Source organism: Phymastichus coffea, unplaced genomic scaffold (assembly GCF_024137745.1).
Source record: "Phymastichus coffea isolate CEN01 unplaced genomic scaffold, Cenicafe_Pcof_1.1 PCOF00008, whole genome shotgun sequence".
Lineage (NCBI taxonomy): Eukaryota > Metazoa > Arthropoda > Insecta > Hymenoptera > Eulophidae > Phymastichus > Phymastichus coffea.
In genome coordinates this window covers 9,925,127-9,943,558 of record NW_026706819.1, presented here as the reverse complement: position 1 = coordinate 9,943,558, position 18,432 = coordinate 9,925,127, and the positions used below count along the sequence as shown (strand labels likewise).

The 18,432-nt window shown below is 33.1% G+C and overlaps 1 protein-coding gene across 1 annotated transcript; it reads left to right on the top strand.

Moving 5' to 3' along the window:
• Positions 1 to 835: 835 nt before the first annotated feature.
• On the top strand, positions 836 to 2,944 carry LOC131670691 (uncharacterized). The gene has a single exon (XM_058946513.1). The coding sequence runs from the start codon at positions 836 to 838 to the stop codon at positions 2,942 to 2,944; it is 2,109 nt and encodes a 702-aa protein (XP_058802496.1).
• Positions 2,945 to 18,432: the final 15,488 nt, after the last annotated feature.

Sequence of the window (18,432 nt, the reverse complement as noted above, 5' to 3'; positions counted from 1 at the left end):
GACAGAGTTGTTATGTTTACAATTGAGAATATCGATAAAAGATTTTCTTTATTTAATAGAGAGCACCAGAAATTATTGTTTTCATTCAATTATAAGCGTGATAATGTTTCTGTCTATTTTTGTGAGAGATAAATAGAACTGTATTTGTTTAATAGGTATAGAAACCTGTGGTTATCGCCGAAGAGGTATACGTTCTTTCTTTCTGGGTCTTAGGTTCCCAGCTGATTCATTTTTTTTTTCAAAAAAAAAAAAAAAAAATTAATAAGCTACCCAGTCGAAGACCATATGGGTTTGGTCAAAAAATAAATTTTCCGTGGACTTGGAACATAAGTTTGACAACCAAAAACAAGTATTTTCCACTGGTAAAACTTGCCCCACTGATCTCTTTAGACTTTCCGTCTGTATCACACTCATTATTCAATATCACATGGATTACCCGAGTACATTATTAGCATAACATACACTGCTAATTTAGTAACCGACCACAACAGAATCATAATTGAAGCCCTCCATCATGTTGAACTAAATTAATATTTGGACGTAACTTTGATAAATAAATTCAATATATTGACATTCTAAATGCTTCTGTGATAATCAACAAATAATACCAACCTGTGAGCCAGCTGATCCAAATGTATTTTTCATTCTTTATCCTTTAATCTACTCTATATTATAATACTTAATACATAATATGTATATATATATGTGTGTGTGTGTGTATGTGTGTGTGTGTGTATGTGTGTGTGTGTGTGTGGGTGTGGGTGTGTGTGTGTGTGTGTATTAATCATTAATTGGATAATTGATAAAGTCGTTTATTCCAGGTCCAGACTATACCATGTCTACATCAGGTGTTAATGATAAATGTCCGAACTGCGGTTTATCGAAGAAGAAGATGGTCGGGAAAAAGACAAGAGTTGATACAGAGGATGAAGCTATTGCTCTGTCCGATTATTTTGCTACGACAGTCGTAGTTGGAGATACTTTATGTCAGAAATGTGGAGGCGCCGCTCGTTTTGCAAAGTCAAAACAACGAAAAGTCGAAGAAGCGGCAGCCAAAGAAAATACTCCGCAATCCAGCAGTCAAGAATCAACTGCATCTGAGTCATCGCAACAAAGCAAAATTGATCCAAGGTATAGCCCAATTAAGAAAGAAGTTATTGAACAAGAATTTATTCAGTTACCTTTGAAAAGAGTAGTTTCCTCTCATGATTATTGTTGCTTATGTTCACTTAAATCAGGACTTATTGTTGTTCCTTTCGAAGCTCGGCGGCAGGCCCTTACTGAAAGAGGATTTATCCCAGAGGGTAACCGCTGTTGTCGTAAGCACTTGATAATGAAAAAGTTTTATAATGATGAGTTACTGAACTTGAAACCGATATCCCACTCGAGCAATGTAACAGTTGCAGATGTAGCCAAGCTATTCAAAGCTCTAAGTGTAACATCCGACAGAGAATTACACGATAGAATCGGTGATTTTACTATCTCTGAAGATAGAATTAAAACCTTTACTGGACTCAATTGGGAACAAATCATAGAATTGCGCGAAATGGCAGTTTCCCTGAGGAATACTGATAATCGGACAGTTACGCAGGCACTCGTTGTTTTTTTATTTAGATTGAGAACTGGAAATTCCAATGAAATGATTTGCTCTGTCCTTGGCCTTGATCGTCATCAACAAGTCTCGGAATTTTCAAAATCTGTTTTGAGTTCTTTTGAAAGAGACATATTGCCTTCACGTTTTGGTTTGAGAAGCATCGACAGAGATGATTTGATTAAAAATCATTCGACAGTGCTACTTCAAAATCTTCATGATGTTAGTGATGATAACCTTGGGCTAGTTGCCGATGGAACTTATTGGAAGCACCAGAAAAGCTCAAAGAACGAATACCAACGAAGTTCATTTTCAGGGCATAAAAAAGTTCCTCTGTGCAAGCCGTTCACTATATGTACGACGGATGGTTATATCGTAGATGTACTAGGATCCTTTTATGCTAAAGAAAATGATGCAAAAATTCTGGAAAAAATTTTAAACGCGAATGACAGCGATTTGAAGAAGCCGATGTGCAAAAAGGATGATGTTTTTATTCTCGATCGCGTCTTTCGTGACATAGTATCGCAATTAGAAAGTGATGGGTACAGGGTTCTCATGCCAGCGTTGAAAGATAGAAATCTTAAACAACTATCCGCGGAAGATTCGAATAAATCTCGATTTGTAACGATGCTTCGATGGGTTGTGGAAGCTGTTCATGGTAATGTAGCTCAGAAGTACAAGTTCTTTCATCAGCAATTGGACAACCGTTACTTACCCGAAGCTGATCTCTATTGCAGAATAGTTTGCTTTTTAATAAATCAATTTGGTAAACGACTTATCTCAAGAGCTGCTACAGATGACGAAGTACTGAATTATATACTTAACAGAAATTCCAATGAAAATAGCCTAGCCACAGAAGTGATTTTAGAAAAGTATAATCGAAGGAAAAGCTTATTCCAAAAGTTGACGTCTGCTGACTTACAAGATTTTCCTGAAATGACGGAGCAGGATTTAGTAAAACTATACAGTGGAACGTATCAACTCAAACAAGCCATATCCTACTTAGCTGAAATGCTGGGCGAGAATAATGAGATAAATGTTAGTTATTTCAAAGAATCTGCTGATCTTCTGAAAGTACGAGTTAGATCGAGACACATCGAAAGTAAGACGTATAACTGCTACATCCAGTACAAACCCAATACTATTGGCTGTTCCGGTATAGTCCGTTTTTGCTGTGAGTGTGCTAATGGAATGAGAACAATCGGTTGCTGCTCTCACGTGGCTGCCGTTATTTATTATTTAGCGTATGCTAGATTTCAATCCTGCATTGTTAAACCTGCTGAACATCTCACAAGGATTTATGAACAAGATCATGTGGTTACTTCTATCGAAGAAGATAGCGATGATGATTAACATTCGAAGCGTGGTCACAGATTATATATAATTATATAGCTAATTTTATTTTTTTTAAATATTATATTATTGAATAATAATTTATTCGTTCCTACTTTATTCATCCTCTTATTATTTATTGAGTACACACAAACATGAACTTCAAATATAGTAAAAAAAATATGATGACGCAAACGGATTCATAGTAAAATCTCTCTACAAAGCGTCAGCGGCCAAATACATAATTTTTTTACTTCCAATGTTTTCTGGGTAAGTTCAACGATAGAACAAATTGCTCCATCGTATTCCATGTAAAAAGGAACAGTATAAGTATATATTACTTTTTTTTTAAATTACATTCTAAGCTAACAATAATTTCAAACATTGCGAGCCGTTCCGATCAACTTTACTTGGCGAATTATTGAAGGGATGCAAAAATCCTAGAAAAAAAATATATATATACGTTTCCGATGTATTTTTTTGCGTAGACTACGATGGCGTAGTCGATTTCAGCATAGAATTGATATATAAGGAGCTAGAGTCGAAAAAAGGTGTTTTTTAGAGATTTTTATTTTTTTCAAGGTCGTTCTACCACTTTTAAAAATCTGAAAAAAATCACAGGCATTTTTGTGCAAAAAATACGTAAGATATATTTTTTTCAGCGGTGAGTCGGTCTTTGTTTTTTTAATACGAATTTTTAAAGTTTGCAAAAGGCTGTGAAAATTTGAATTTCCCGCTAAAAATTTTTTGAGTCACATAGGTTTGTGGGGCTCAAAAAATCCTACAATTTGGTTTTTTTGTTTTTTTTCTAGCTTCAAAATTGACCGAGACATCGTTAAAAAACTGAAAAGCGTATAGTCACGTCTCAGCCGGCCCCCCTGGGGTCTAGGGGTCTGAAAATTTGGGAAAAGGGGTTTCTATACATGAGGAATGAAAGGGTATATTCCGTTTCCCTCACCGTTCAAAGGCAGATTTCACTATCTTACCTGGCTAGACCCTTTTCCCAGCAATATTTTTCTTTAATTTTATTGTAGGTTCGGTTTACTCCTGAATGACCTCCGAGTTTAGAAGTGTGATATATTTTAAATAATTCGTTTCTTTGATCTAGATCGCTTATGTATTCGATGTGATTCATGCAAACTATGATTTTAATGTTGCTTTCTTTGAAGATTGTTTTGATTATGTCTTCTATTTCCGACCACCATATGTTTATTATGTTGATATTCTTTGAAATACTTATTGTTGAAATGTTATTTTGTATTAAAAGGTGTTTTAAATTTTCGAACAGTTCGGTTAGATTTTGCTTTTTTGTTTCTGCTGATGTAGCAGTGTTTAGACATAAAATAAATATTTTCTTTTTTCCATAGTTTAATGTATCTATTTCGTTTATAGATAAGTTTTCATTGATTTTTAGGTTTTTTTTATTAGTATACTATTAGTGTTTTCATCTAATTCTTTGTGTTTTTCGGATATTATGTGAATTATGTTGTCGTTTCGAAATTGTATTGAATTTTTACTGTAAACGATGTTCTCACTATTGTAATCCGTGTTATTATTTTTGTTTTTGTTAGTATGTTCATTTTTTTTGTTTTGATTATTATTCGTGTTGCTGAATTTGCGTGTACGTTTTCTTTTGTTCTTTTCTTGAATTCTTTTGTTATTCATAATTTTTATTTTCTCGTTGTTATTTAATGTTTGAGTTGGTATTATTTCATTTTTTGATTTTGCTTTCTGTGTTCGCGTTGTGACACATATTTTAGCTTCTATAGGGTTACTTGATAAACAGTCAGCTGGGCCGTTTTCTTTACCCGGGCGGTAAATTATGTCGAAATCGTAATCGACTAATTTTAATCGCCATTTTTGTACTCTGCTATTGTTATCGGCTGATTTTAATGATAGTAGGGGTTTGTGATCCGTTACAACAGTAAATTTGTTACCGAATAAGTAAGTTCGGAATGTTTTGATTGCGAAAATTATTCCCAGAGCTTCTCTTTCGTAAGTCATATAATTTTGTTCTGTTTTACTTAGAACTCTTGATGCGTATGCGATGGGTCTATCGTGTCCCAATTCTCCTTGAGATAGTACTGCGCCTAAGCTATGGTTTGATGCATCTGTTCTAACGATGTAGGGTTTGTTAAATTTTGGATATTGTAGAATAGGAGCTTCACATAGTAATTTCTTTAATTTGTCTAATGCTTGTTGTTGTTCTATTTTCCAGAAAAATTTTACATTTTTGTGTAAGAGTATAGTTAATGGTTTTGTTATTTCAGCGAAATTCGGAACAAAACATCTATAGTAGTTGCAGAGTCCGAGGAATTCTCTTACGTTTTTTGTAGTTTTTGGTGTTGGGAAAGCTTCGACAGCTTGTATTTTTTTTGTCTGGTTTGATACCGGATTCGCTTATAATGTGTCCTAAAAATGATACTTCTGTTTTTAACCAGTCACATTTTTGAGGTTCGAGTTTTAGACCAGCTTCTCTTAGATTTTGGGCTACTGTATAAAATCTTTCATTGACTTCGTCTACTGTTTCTCCGAAAACAATTATATCGTCAATAAAGACAAAGTATGTATTGGCAATTAAATCGCCTAGAACTGTGTTCAGTATTCTTTGAAATGTTCTAGGTGAATTTATTAGGCCAAATGGTAAAACAAGGAATTCGAATCGTCCTAAAGGGTGTATACTGAATGCCGTTTTAAAAATATCTTTTGGATGCATTTTTACTTGATGAAAGCCTGATTTTAGGTCAACGACGTGATAATATTTTGCTTTCCCTAGTTGGTCGAACATTTCGGTTATATTTGGAATTAAATATGTATCGGGAACAGTTTTTTCATTTAATTTTCTGTAGTCGATAACTAATCGCCATCTGGTTTTTCCATCTGCCAAGCTTTTCTTCTTAACTATCCATGTTGCTGCATTAAAAGCACTTTTTGATTTTTGGATTAGTTTTTGAGATATTAGTTTTTTCACTTCTTCTATTGCGATGTCTCGTAATTTATATGATAAGGGAAATTGTTTCACATAGACTGGTTTATCGTCAATTAAATTTATTTCATGTTGTTCTATGTTGCAGGTGCCTAATTTATCGCCTTCAACCCAAAATATGTCTTCAATTTTTTCAATCAATTTTTTCATTTTCTTATAATCATTTCTTTGTAAGTCTGTCAAATTTATTTTTTCGAAGACTTTTTCTTTGTGGTTTACTTGATTATCTTCTGATTCTTCTTGTTCTTCTCCTAGGAAGTTTATACTGTCTGCATGAAAAATTTCATTTTCATTGACATTGAAATCTGTATTTTCCGTTAGGTCGATATTGTTTGGAAAATTGTCTAAATCGAAAGAAATATATTGGTATGTTTGAGTTTCTTCTAGTATGTTGTTTTCAGGAGGGAATTCTATTTCAGTATTTTCTTTTATGACAGACATAAATTGTTTATAGTTATAATTTTCGATAAATTCGTCATTTATGTTGGATATATTGTCATTATTCATTGTCATATTTATATGGTTAATCAAAAGTTTTACTTGTAAAGGATTTTTTTCTAATTCTAATTTTAAATTTGTAAGTCCTTTTGAAGGGAAGAATGTTTTGGTTGACTCTTTACAAGTTTCTATATCCTGTTTCGTATTGTCTGATGAAATTATTTCATTGTTTAATTTATTTGCTGTTGCAGTGTTCATTTGTTCGGTGATTGTGGGGTATATTATTTTTGTATCATTTTGTTGTAAATTATAATTATTTTCAGGTATTGTATAGTTTTCTTTTTCACATTCTTTTTTATTTTCTTCATTAATGTTTTGTAGAGTTTTGCTTAGAAAAATTTTTTGTTCTTCTGTTATTCTTGTTGCTGTCCTTTCTTTTTTTTCGTTAATAGCAATTGAATTGTTTGTATTTAAAGGGACTGATATGAGCTGTATTTTCCGATTATTTATTTCCAAGTAACCTTCGTCTAGTCTTAATTTGTGTTCTTTCAGAATAGGTATTCCTAGTATTCCATCGTAAGGAATTGAAAATTCTTTTGGAGCAACGTGGAAATCGACTAATAATCCATTGATGATTATTTTTACTAGTCCTAATGTTTCTATTGTTTTGTCAGTAATTCCTGATAGTGCAATTTTCTCTGAATCTAGTATGGCGTTTGCTGGTATTTGGTTACTTTTTATAATGTTTATTTGAGCTCCACTATCAATCAGTAAGTTGAAATTAATGCTTGAAAATGGATTTGGTATTTGTATATATTGTAATAAATTTTCTAATTTTAAAAGATACATTGATACTTTAGTTTTGAATGTGTTTTTGAATTCTACGTTTTCTTTACATTCGAAACATAATTTTTTTTCTGTTATTATTTTCGCGTTATTTTGGTTTGCTGAGTTAATTGTGTCAAGTTCGTTTGTGTCAGCAGTTTCAACGTTTAGTGTTGTCATTATATTGCTTTTTGCTTCCGTAGTAAGTGACTCACTATGTTGTTCTTCCGTGCACTTGATTTCGGAAGAATCTATTCGTTTCCCTGATTATTTCGTCTAAAGCATTGTGAGTCTGTATGGTCCGTTCGTTTGCAAATTGAGCAGAATTTTTCTTGACTGCTCTCTAGTGATTTTATAATTGGACATGCTTCGATTTTATGACCTGTTTCTTTGCAATAAGAACATACAATGCTTTTTTTGCATTTTTCTCAAGTGCTTTTATTTTTAAGCAATTTTCGATTGTGTGATTTCGCATGTGACAATAGTCGCATTTTGTATCGTTGTTTCTTCCAAAATTATTATATCGTGTAGGTCTACTGTTGTAATCGTTGTTTCCATTTCTACGTGTATCGTTATTAAAATTTGAGTTTGTATTCTCTCTGTTATCATTGCTTCTATTGTTTTTAGTGTAGGTGTTCAAAATTTTTACCAATTTGCAGTCGTTTGTTTCATGACTTTCTTCGTTGCAAATTGCACACGCTGCGATTCTGTAATTTCTCATTTCGTCTGAGTTTGGACAAAATTTTACCGAGTGGCTGATTTTATTACAACGTTTACATGTTACATTTGGACAATTCAATACTGTGTGTCCTGTACTGTCACAAGCCGCACAAGGGTCTGGTGTTTTAAGTAGTTTTAAACAGGTGTATGGGCTGTGTCCACTTTCTTTACATTTCCAGCATACTTCGTATTCTGTAATGAATGGGCATTGTATGACAGAATGTCCCATCGCTTGACAGTATTGGCAATGGTTTCCTTTTGTTTTGTTAACTTTGCAACCGTCTATTGAGTGTCCTTTAGCATTGCAAAATTTGCATATGAGTTCGATTTTCGATTTTGCCACTTTACAATTGTTTGATAGGTGGTCGTTAGATTTGCAATATACGCATGACCCGTTGTGACAAAATAAAGCTTCATGATTGTAGCTTTCACAAATTTGACAATTGTAAATATTATTAACATTTGCCGAAACGGTAGTTGAATCAGGTGTGTTTTGGGTAATGTCGGTAATTCCACCTATTAATATTTTGTTTTTTGAATTTTGTTTCGATTTGTATGGCTTCTTGTACAGCAGTGCTTAAATTGTTATAATCTTTTAATTCTATTCGAATATTTTGTTGTAAGCCATTTTTAAAATTTATTAATGCCTCTTCATTTATTGTTTTTTCAAATGCCTTAAAGGTTTCATCAGTATCTACTTGTAGTTTTTTTAATTCTTTGATCTGTACAACTAGATCTTTCAACCGATTTGCATATGTAAGAACTGATTCGTTTGGTTTTTGAATAATATCCGTAAGTTTCCCGTATAAACTATAAATATTATCTAAAGAAGGAAATAATTGTTTTATAGTTTTAATATAATCGTCTATTTTATTGATTTTTATATTAGCTAGTGCTTTATAAATTTCTCCACTTAGCTTGCATTTTAAAATTGGTATTAAATTTGATTCATCTATTTCAGAAACTATTGACTTTGCAGTTTTTAATTTGTCGATATATTCGCTGAGTGTTATGTTTTTGCCGTCGAACTGTGGGACTAAATCCGCGACATACTTCTCAGCGGTTACGACATTTCGCTGGCATTTGCTTTCGTATTAATATTTTCGATTTGTTCAGTTTTCTGTAATTGGATGTTTGAATTAAAAGGCATTAATTGTCCGAAATTTTCGTTTTTGTTTATTAAGTTTTTTGATTCACTACAAATACTTTGTTCGTTTAAAATACCACCGATGTCCGTGTATTCGTTATTATTAAGTAAAGAATCGTAATTTTGATCGAAAGTGAAGTCTAAATTCGACGGTGAATTCGGATATTCAAAATTTAATGTTAATTTTTGTTGTGAGTTTTCTTCTCGGATATTGGTGTCTAATATATCAATTAATTTTTCTTGTGTTATTTGTTTATTTAACTTCTCTAGATTTTCTGAAATTTTTATTTTATTGTTCTCGCTATTTGTTCTAGGAGGAGAACGCACGAGTTTATTTGATTTTTTAAAAGGATTTGTAATAAATGTGCTTGGTTTAATTATACCGCTTTTTAATTCTGGTTTAGTTTTTACTTGCAGTCGCGTAAGTCTTTTCGCGTTGTCAGAACTAGAAGAATCTTTATTGTTCATTAAAATTTAATTTTTTTCTTAAGTTTTACTTTATGTAAAGTAAACACCCTTTTTGTACCAGAACCAATTTGTTATGTCGCGACTCCGTAGCCGTGACATGTATTTGTTTAGTATGAGTAAAATTTATTTTACCACGGTATGGTTATGATATAATATGTATAATGGCAGGACTTACCTGGGTTATATATGTTGTTGAAGATGTTGATAAATTATTATCTTACTCTTTGTTCCTTTATATTATTTTCTTCTTAAATTGGTTTCTTTATTATTGAGAATATTTCGTATGGAAATTATAGAAATGAACTTGATACACTTTATTTAATAATATTTAATAACACTTTATTTAATAAATGGATTTCACTCAATGAGTGGCAGAGTCAAAATGGTACAGTAGAATTGTCGCGAGTCGCGAATCAACTGTCTAAAAATTGAAACGCTGTTTTACACATTGACTTACTGACTTACATTTAGTTGTCGAGTAATCAAGTTGATGTTTCAATTTCTCAATTGGGTTTTCTGTTGAATTAATTTTTGCGTTTCGTAAAATAAAAAGGTGATATACATTTTGTGCTTATTTTGTTATTTTCAATTTGCATGATTGCCGTTGATCTCAAAATGATTTAATTTTACGTCTCAGGACGTAACATTATATTAAAAAACAAGAATACTTGTAATGTTAATAGAGCATTTTAAGACATGCTTGAAAGACGTGCATTTTCTTAACTTTGGCCAATCAAGTGTTTTATTAATCGATTCTTGGAGTGGACACTATTCTCATGCAATAAAGGAAGCAATCTCTTCAAACAAAACAAACGAAACAAATCGATTTTAAATTGATTCCCAAAGGTACAACCGAAAAAATTCAGCCATTAAATGGGTATGTTTTTAGAACTTGGAAAAATTACGTACGATAGTGTAACGCTGATGAATGAAGACTTCGATCTATATTTAAGAAATAATATAATAAAACTTCAATCTTTAGTACATAACAAGTTATAATCACCTCGTTATGTCAACTTATTTAAATATGCGTATTAAATGGTTCAAAAGTGGATATATTAATATAGTACATGCTAGATTGATTTATAATCCAGTGGAGTATGGATTTAGAAATAACTATAATGCTGATTGCGAAGTTGAAAGTTAATCCAATAATCGTAAGATGTTCTTGGTGTCAAAAATCTTCATGTTTAAAACATTATTTTGAAGATTATTATTACTATCATGATTATAAAATTAGAGTATAGTTTCCTAATGTATACCAATGAATGAATAAAAAACCGTTGTTTGTATACTGGGTGAACCATTTTAATCAAGGTGGCCAATTATTTCGTTCCAGAAGCATGATAAAAGTTCGGATAAAAGTTTTAGGGTTTGGAGGGGGACCGTCGATGGTGACCTCCAACTTGACCTTGAACTTGAGTTTTAAGGTTATGTAAAGGTCAACTTTGTTTTTTAAATGAAAATCCCTATTTTTTATCCCGGATTCGGATAGAGTGGGAAATTTTACGTTCAAATCATGTAATATGTGTGGGATCCAAATGACCCCCACCCCACCCCCAAAGTTATTTTGAGGTCAATCTTACTTTTTAAATGGGACCCCTAATTTTTCGTCGCAGGTTTGAATTCTACGTGAAATTGTACGTATAGATGATAAGATATTTATAGGGTTCGACCCCCCCACACCCTCAGTTATTTCAAGGTCAACCTTATTTTTTGAATGGAAACCCTCATTTTTTGTCGTAAGTTTGAATTCATGACTTTGGCGGTGGGGTGGGGGTCATCCCACAAATATGTGGTGTCTCGCACGAGGTCGCTACTGACACCACTCGGACGCCTGTGCCGTCAGCAGCGCTGACATCCACGCAGCGGGGAAATGGCTGTGGTAGCGCTCAGGTGCTGGAGGAGAAGATAGCAGCTGATGATGCTTATCGGGGCAATCGCTCCTTCTTCTCCTTCCGGACGCTGACCAGCGAACACTCTCTCACGCACGCAATCAAATCGATTATTACAATTGCCACGTGGCAATTCAGTTTGTAATTCCGCTTCGTTGTCGACTTTGATTTTTGTGCTCCGTCTTGTTGGAAATCTCTAATAAATAAATAAAATTGTAATTCTGCTCAGTTCACGCCTATCTTCATTTAGTTCCAGCCGCTTGAAGAATTACTAAACATATTAGATGATTTGAACGTAAAAGTTCCCGCTCTATTCAAATCCGGGATGAAAAATAGGGGTTTCTATTTAAAAAAACAATATGTACATATATATTTGTTACGTTCCAACTTTTCTACATTATAATAAATTAAATTCGAACTATATATTATATATCTTCTATTATAATATATATATATGTATAAAATTCTTATATATCTATTATATATCTTCTAAGAAATATTTGCAAATTATGTTTCCAAAATCAAGCAAGAAGTTGACATACAATAATAGATACTCGAAATTATCAAAATAGTTGACTGTGACTTACTCGTCTTGATTGAGGTGTTCTTACTCGAACATCAACAATCGCTATAGAAATCTTTAGAAATTCTCCACTCAAAGTCGAAACCGCTAGGATAGCAATCCTAGGCGGCTTACAATAAAAATGTGTATTTCAAGAACAGTAAGTAAAGTCAATCATCAAGCAGTGAAACTAGTCTAATCTACACAATTCGTTACATCGACGTGCCACTTGAAATGCTGCTAAGCATCGTTGTATTTATCTGGGAAAGGTCAGACAGCGCTGTAACAAATACTCAGCCAAATTTCTAGGCGGAAATGTTATAATAGTTGAAGAGATAGTCTAAGGCTGCTGTTTCCTTATAAGAGTAAGGATTTTATGAGTTAAGCTCGTAGACTATCATGTAGGAAAGGACAGTATCAAGGCCGATCACTGCATAATAAAAAACCGATCTCAGGAAATAGCTCAGACTTTATTCTCATATGAAAAGTGCTCGTGCTGCTAGGCAAGGTAGGGTTCGAAGTAATCCCTTGCCATACCGACGAGCAAATTTATACTTGCGAAAATGGCCCTTTTTTACGATAGGTGGCCTTTACAATGCCATTTTCGCCAATTTGCACAAATTTTAAGCAAGCTTTGTCGTGAAATCACGCTGGTGATTTAAAAAATTAAGTTAAAAATGCTGAATTTTATAGTATAAGTCGCTTCTTAAGGAAAAATCGCCTCACAAAGTTACAAACGACAAAATTAATCGAGTGAATAGCTTAAAATTTATAATTCTAATAATAAAATTATTGAAATTTTTCACATCAAAAAATTATTTATGACACACGGAATGATATCCCAAATTAAAATCACCAATTTAACAAACAGCATTTGAATAATAATTAAATAACGAATTCGCAAAATATCTTTTTTGCTATTATAAAGTCAACAATCAGATAACAATCGTTTTCACTCTTTTCACAAGTATATACAATTGGATCGCTGTCTTGCAGCGTAATTTTAAATGTTTAAATAAATTATCAATTTTTTATTTATTGATAACTCTGTTAAAAATCAGTTATCAAATTGTCAAATTCTTGCTTCTCTTTCTTAGGATACTAGTATCGTTGTTTTTTATTCAAATTCTCATTACATTTATCTATTGCAAAATTGTTAGTAATATTTACCTGCAAATTAAATGAAATTAACTAGTATCTAATAAATGATCGTAATAAGTTGAAATTCGAGATTAGCGCATTCAAGTTGACTAAAAAAGTGCTTTTGTTCATTTTAAAAGTTTGCAGGTACGATTTTGTATAGTACACAATAAATTTTCCATGCATCTGACGTCACGCTCCTTATATGGTCTTGATTTTGATCAAGTGCGTTAACATATTCAAGCTGCTTATATATGAGGTAGCGCCTTACTTTTGATATCGTTTTTCCTCCGTTTTGCGATGTGTGGTGGGTTGCTATTGCGCAGTGAAAAGCGAATAAAGAAACAGATCAGACTGGATCGTTACAAAATATTGAAACATCATATTCATATTATGGATAGTTTACCCCTGTTAAACAGTTTTTTCTTAGGGTCTATATTCAATTTATCAGGCGAACAACGTACTGAATCAATTCGTAACAGTTAGCGAAGAAATTTTTATTTTAACAATGCAGGAAAATCAAATATCTTCTTTAATAAGTGAGACTTTTCTTTTTTAAAGGGTGAATTTTTCCTCCACGGCAGTTAATTTATTAAATTTCAGAAGAATAATAAAAAAATAAAATAGAATAAAAACGAAAGAAATCGAGTTATATGTACATATATAATAATGAAACGGCATAATATCCATTTTAGGGGTAGTTCACCCCGTTTTAAAATTTTTATTGCAAAATTCCGGGACAACTCAACTTTATTTCTTAATTTTATTTGTTATATAGTTAATTTTAGTCAGATTCAGTTTTATGAATTTTTGATGGAAAAAAATGAAAAACAAAAAAATTTGTTTTTATTGTAAAAAAAATAAGGGTTTTTACCTCTGAGATTAGAAATATTATGTTTCACTCATGATTCGACTTCAGTGTTGGTAACGTCTGGCTCCGCTGCTATATACGGCTACTTCTTCGGCGCGACTTATTTTCTTCTACGGACATTACTTTCGACTCTGCCACTGCCTCTCAACAGCAGTGGCCGTTGTGCGCCTCCTGCGCACGCGTTTCCTTTTCGGTACTCCACGTTTACCGATCCTGGACCTTGACACTGGCTGGATGCACCTCCGGCTGTCAGAAACTGTCCGCACACCGGGCGGAAACCCTTCAAGACCAGACGTAATTCCAGGGTCCGGACGACAGCCCATCGAATATCGACAATACGCCGGATTCAACGCTCCAGCTTCGTCCTTTTCGCTCCACAACCCAGCAAAGATTCCTCAAACGTTCGTTGTCCTCGACGCCGCAGCGGAGAACCTTCTTGAATGTCTGCTTTCTTCAATGACTGAACGAAGACTCTCTTCTGAACTCACCTCAGACTTTTATATCCGTGTCAGTTGCTCTCGCTCTCCTCGCATCTTCCGGCTCGATTCATCGTCTTATTTGCCGCACCTCACAACAACGGGATTAGCATAGGCAAGAGTATTTGTTTACACTCTTGGCCTGATGTCAGCGGACGGATAAATGTGAGAGCCAACGGACGAATTTCGGTGGAGCTGTAATTCTCGTCACAAAGATCATTTCATGGAATAATTAATTGACTATAAAAATCGCATAGTTCTTGAACGAGTAAATTTTCTACAAAAAATTTATATTATATCGAAAAGGATTTGATCTCATTTTTATTTTATACCTGCCGTATGGGTTATTTCTAAAAGAGTTTGTTTTGCCATTTTCAAACACTAAAGGGAAAATTAGTTCGCTCGGGACTTCACAATTATATTTGTTTCAACTCGCTTCGTCTTTGTTAATTAAAAATGTTAAACATGTATATGATTCAGGGTTACATCGTCATGATTATCCTACGTTTTAAATTTAAGATTCATAATAATATTTGTTAGTTACTTTTCCTACCATTCGAATAACCATACCTGTTCGAAATTTGTATTAAGCGAGATAAACAATGTTTGTTCAGAGTACGTCTAATTTGAAAAAGTACTTAGTATTCCTTAAGCATTGTGATTGACATCTAGATATAATGAATACTGAGCGTCAGTGATGCACAATAAAGAGCTTATTTGCTCTTAATTTGAAATGCGACAAAATTATCAAAGTTCATTTTGAAATTTAAATTTATTATTTATATAAACTCAAATCTCAAATTTACCAGAAACGTTTGTATTTTAACTTTAATATCGGAACATGTTATTTGATGAATTTTATGTTTTTACCGTCGAACAGTTGTTTTTACAAACATATAATGGCGCTATTCTCAATTGTTTATGCTAAGTTTTATTGTGGTTTACAACCAACTTACATCTTGGTTAAGTTGCAACGATATTTATCGCGGTATTTGAGTATGGATAATTGCGGGGGTCGAGTTTAACAAGGTGGAAATCGAGCTGGAGATCGTGCTGGTACTCAAGTAAGGTCTGCCGGTCGAGGTGCGCCATATACTGGAGCAGAATATACGAAGATGTTAATTTTTGACAGTGAGGTCGGGCGCAATGCGAACGAAGCAGCGTGTTTGTTCGCGGCTACGTTGCAGCGCAGGAATCAGCCTGATGATGTAATAAGGCTTCCTGAAACCAACGTGATTTTAAGTGCGATTTATCGTGGTTGGGGAGACGGTAATCTTATTCCCCTGGCTCATCGCGGTGTTAGACACGGAGTGGTTGATGCTCCCCGCATTGCTAGGAATGTACAAAATGAAGAAAATATTTTCGTCTGTTTCATCGAGGATCCGACGAGAAGTATTAGAAATATAGCAGGCATATTAGATTTGTCTTACTCCATGGTAAGTAAACATAAATTAACCATCAATTTTTGTTTTGTAACGGAGAATTACAACCGACAACTAAGATGTGTTTTTACCCGCGGCCATCCGCACAAATTATTTAAAAAGGATAGATTCGGAAGGCGAAATGCTCCGACCACTTAGTAACCTGCCGGGCATACAGATTATGACTTTCGCGCGCAAGAGAGCTTAAGATAAGAAGGAGACGGGAAACACTAAATTTACGCCGTCAATTCAAATATAACAAAAACACAGTTTATTACCGCCGTTTAACAATCCAAACGCATACAAATATATACAACAATCAAAACGAAACTATACAATTACACATAACTCGAAATCATACAAAAGAAACCCGAATAAATACAATAAAATTAAAATAACATAAAAACGCTCGATAGGCGACAATTTAGGAGCCAGATGCAATAAGGGGTTTAGCGCGTGACCTTACTAAATCGCGTCTGATTGAACACTGATTTTTCAAATTTAAAAAAAAAGTTCGTCAAATATACTATCGTATAGAGCATGAAAAAATGCTAGCTTTTCTACATTTATGAATTTTCTTGTACATCACCTTTTTGAGATAAAAATGAGAAACTAGAAAATTTAAAAACGTATTTTTAATAGTTTTATTTTATATAAATTGCTCTAACTTTGTCAAATATCATTCGAATCTATCGATTTTTTTTCAAAATAAGCATAATTGTTTAACGTATACGTTAAGTACATCTAAAATTCATTATCGAATATTTTAATTATAATTATTCTATAGTTTTTAATTATTTTATTCTAAGTGAAATATCGAGTTCTGCGGTTTTAAAATGTTTAACGAAAAAAAAAATGCGGAAAAGTGTGAGTCAGAAAAAACTTTGATTGTTAATATTCAAGAAAGATTTCTACATAATTTCAAATCGATTTCATAAATAATAAAGAAAGTAGAGCGATTTAACCGACGTCGCGCACGAAGAAAAACGAACGGAGCCGCGTCTTATTGCGTAGCATTCTCGATGTTTCATTGATAATGGGAAATACTATTATGTAACGGAATTTTATTCATTCTACTACGATAACAGTCTATTTGCTTAATCATATTGTCCAATACAGTATTTTGCATATGGTAACTATCACTACCCCAAAACTTATCAAACAAAAATAGCAGATTGCTGAGTAGCCTTATCGATGTTTCATCTTATCAACTTATCAAGAAATCAAAAATAGTAAACCGAGTTTGAAGCCACAAATTAAATAATTTCGCACGAAAATTGACTTTCTCGTTACAAGGTACAACGGATCATAAAGGAGAATATGCTTCATGCTTATCATTTTCGGAAAAGTCAGCAACTCAATGAAGACAACTACCACGTGCGGGTTGAATTTTTTGAAAGGACGTTGCAAGAGATCGAGAATGATGAGCATATTTTCCATACAATTATTTCACTGACGAGTTTACATTTGGAAGAGATGGGACATTTAATATGCACAACAATCATTATTATGCTAAGGAAAATATCAAATTAGTTGTAAATAGGCATCAGAACCGATTTTCGCGAAACTACTGGTGTGGTATCATGCAAAATGAAATTGTAAGTACAATTCTAGTTTTGTTACATCAATGGCAAGATTGTATTACTACACTTAAAAATTATTCACTTTTTTATTTAAATCTGTTATTTTATTATGGAATTACTCTACACAAATATAAAAATAAATAATTGAATTTAAATAAATTACATTCTACGTTTGATGTATCTTAAATTGAATATTCTGTAAACGGTACTAAATGTTCGGTGCTCAGTACACGGTGCATGGTGCGTGGTTATATTAAGTACGAGTATCCTGAAAATGTTATGTTGTGTTAGGATTGTGAGCGGTTAATTATATTAATAATAGCACAGATTGGTCCAGTACGAATGCCAAATAATTTGGCTGGAGCAAATTATCTGGCGTTTTTGCAAAACCAGCTACCAAGACACCATTTACCTGATGAAGTTCGGCAAAACATGTGGTATCAGCATGACAGAGCTCCGACTCATTGAGCTGTTGCTGTTATAAATTTGCTGAACCACATATTTCCAAGCAGGTGGATTGGTCAAGACGGACAAATACATTGACCTCGACAATCACCAGATTTGAATTCTCTTGATTTTTTTGTGTAGGCCACGTAAAAGATTATATTTAGGGTCAGAGATAGAAAATTTAGAGGACTTAGAAAATAGAATTACGATGGCTTTTGAAAGTATCACGGCTGAGATGATAGCTGATAATGACTGATTCCATGTAAAAAAAAGGTTTGTTTTTAATCAAGTTTTGGGCAAATCGACTTGCACAAGTCTAGTCATGGATTTGAACGGTACAAATTTCGCCCTTATCAAGTCAGATAAAATAAGTTTAAAATAACTTGATCAAATTTAAGTCAAATCTTTCCTAATATTTTTTATTAAGATTAATGAAAGAAACACCGCTGCTCTTTTTTAATTTATTGAAAAAAATTAATTTCAAATAATAAATTAATAAACTAAAATAAATAATCAAACTATGTAAAATA

What these genes read in the sequence shown, in the direction of transcription:
- LOC131670691 (XM_058946513.1), top strand. Translation starts at nt 836, where the DNA reads ATGTCTACATCAGGTGTTAATGATAAATGTCCGAACTGCGGTTTATCG.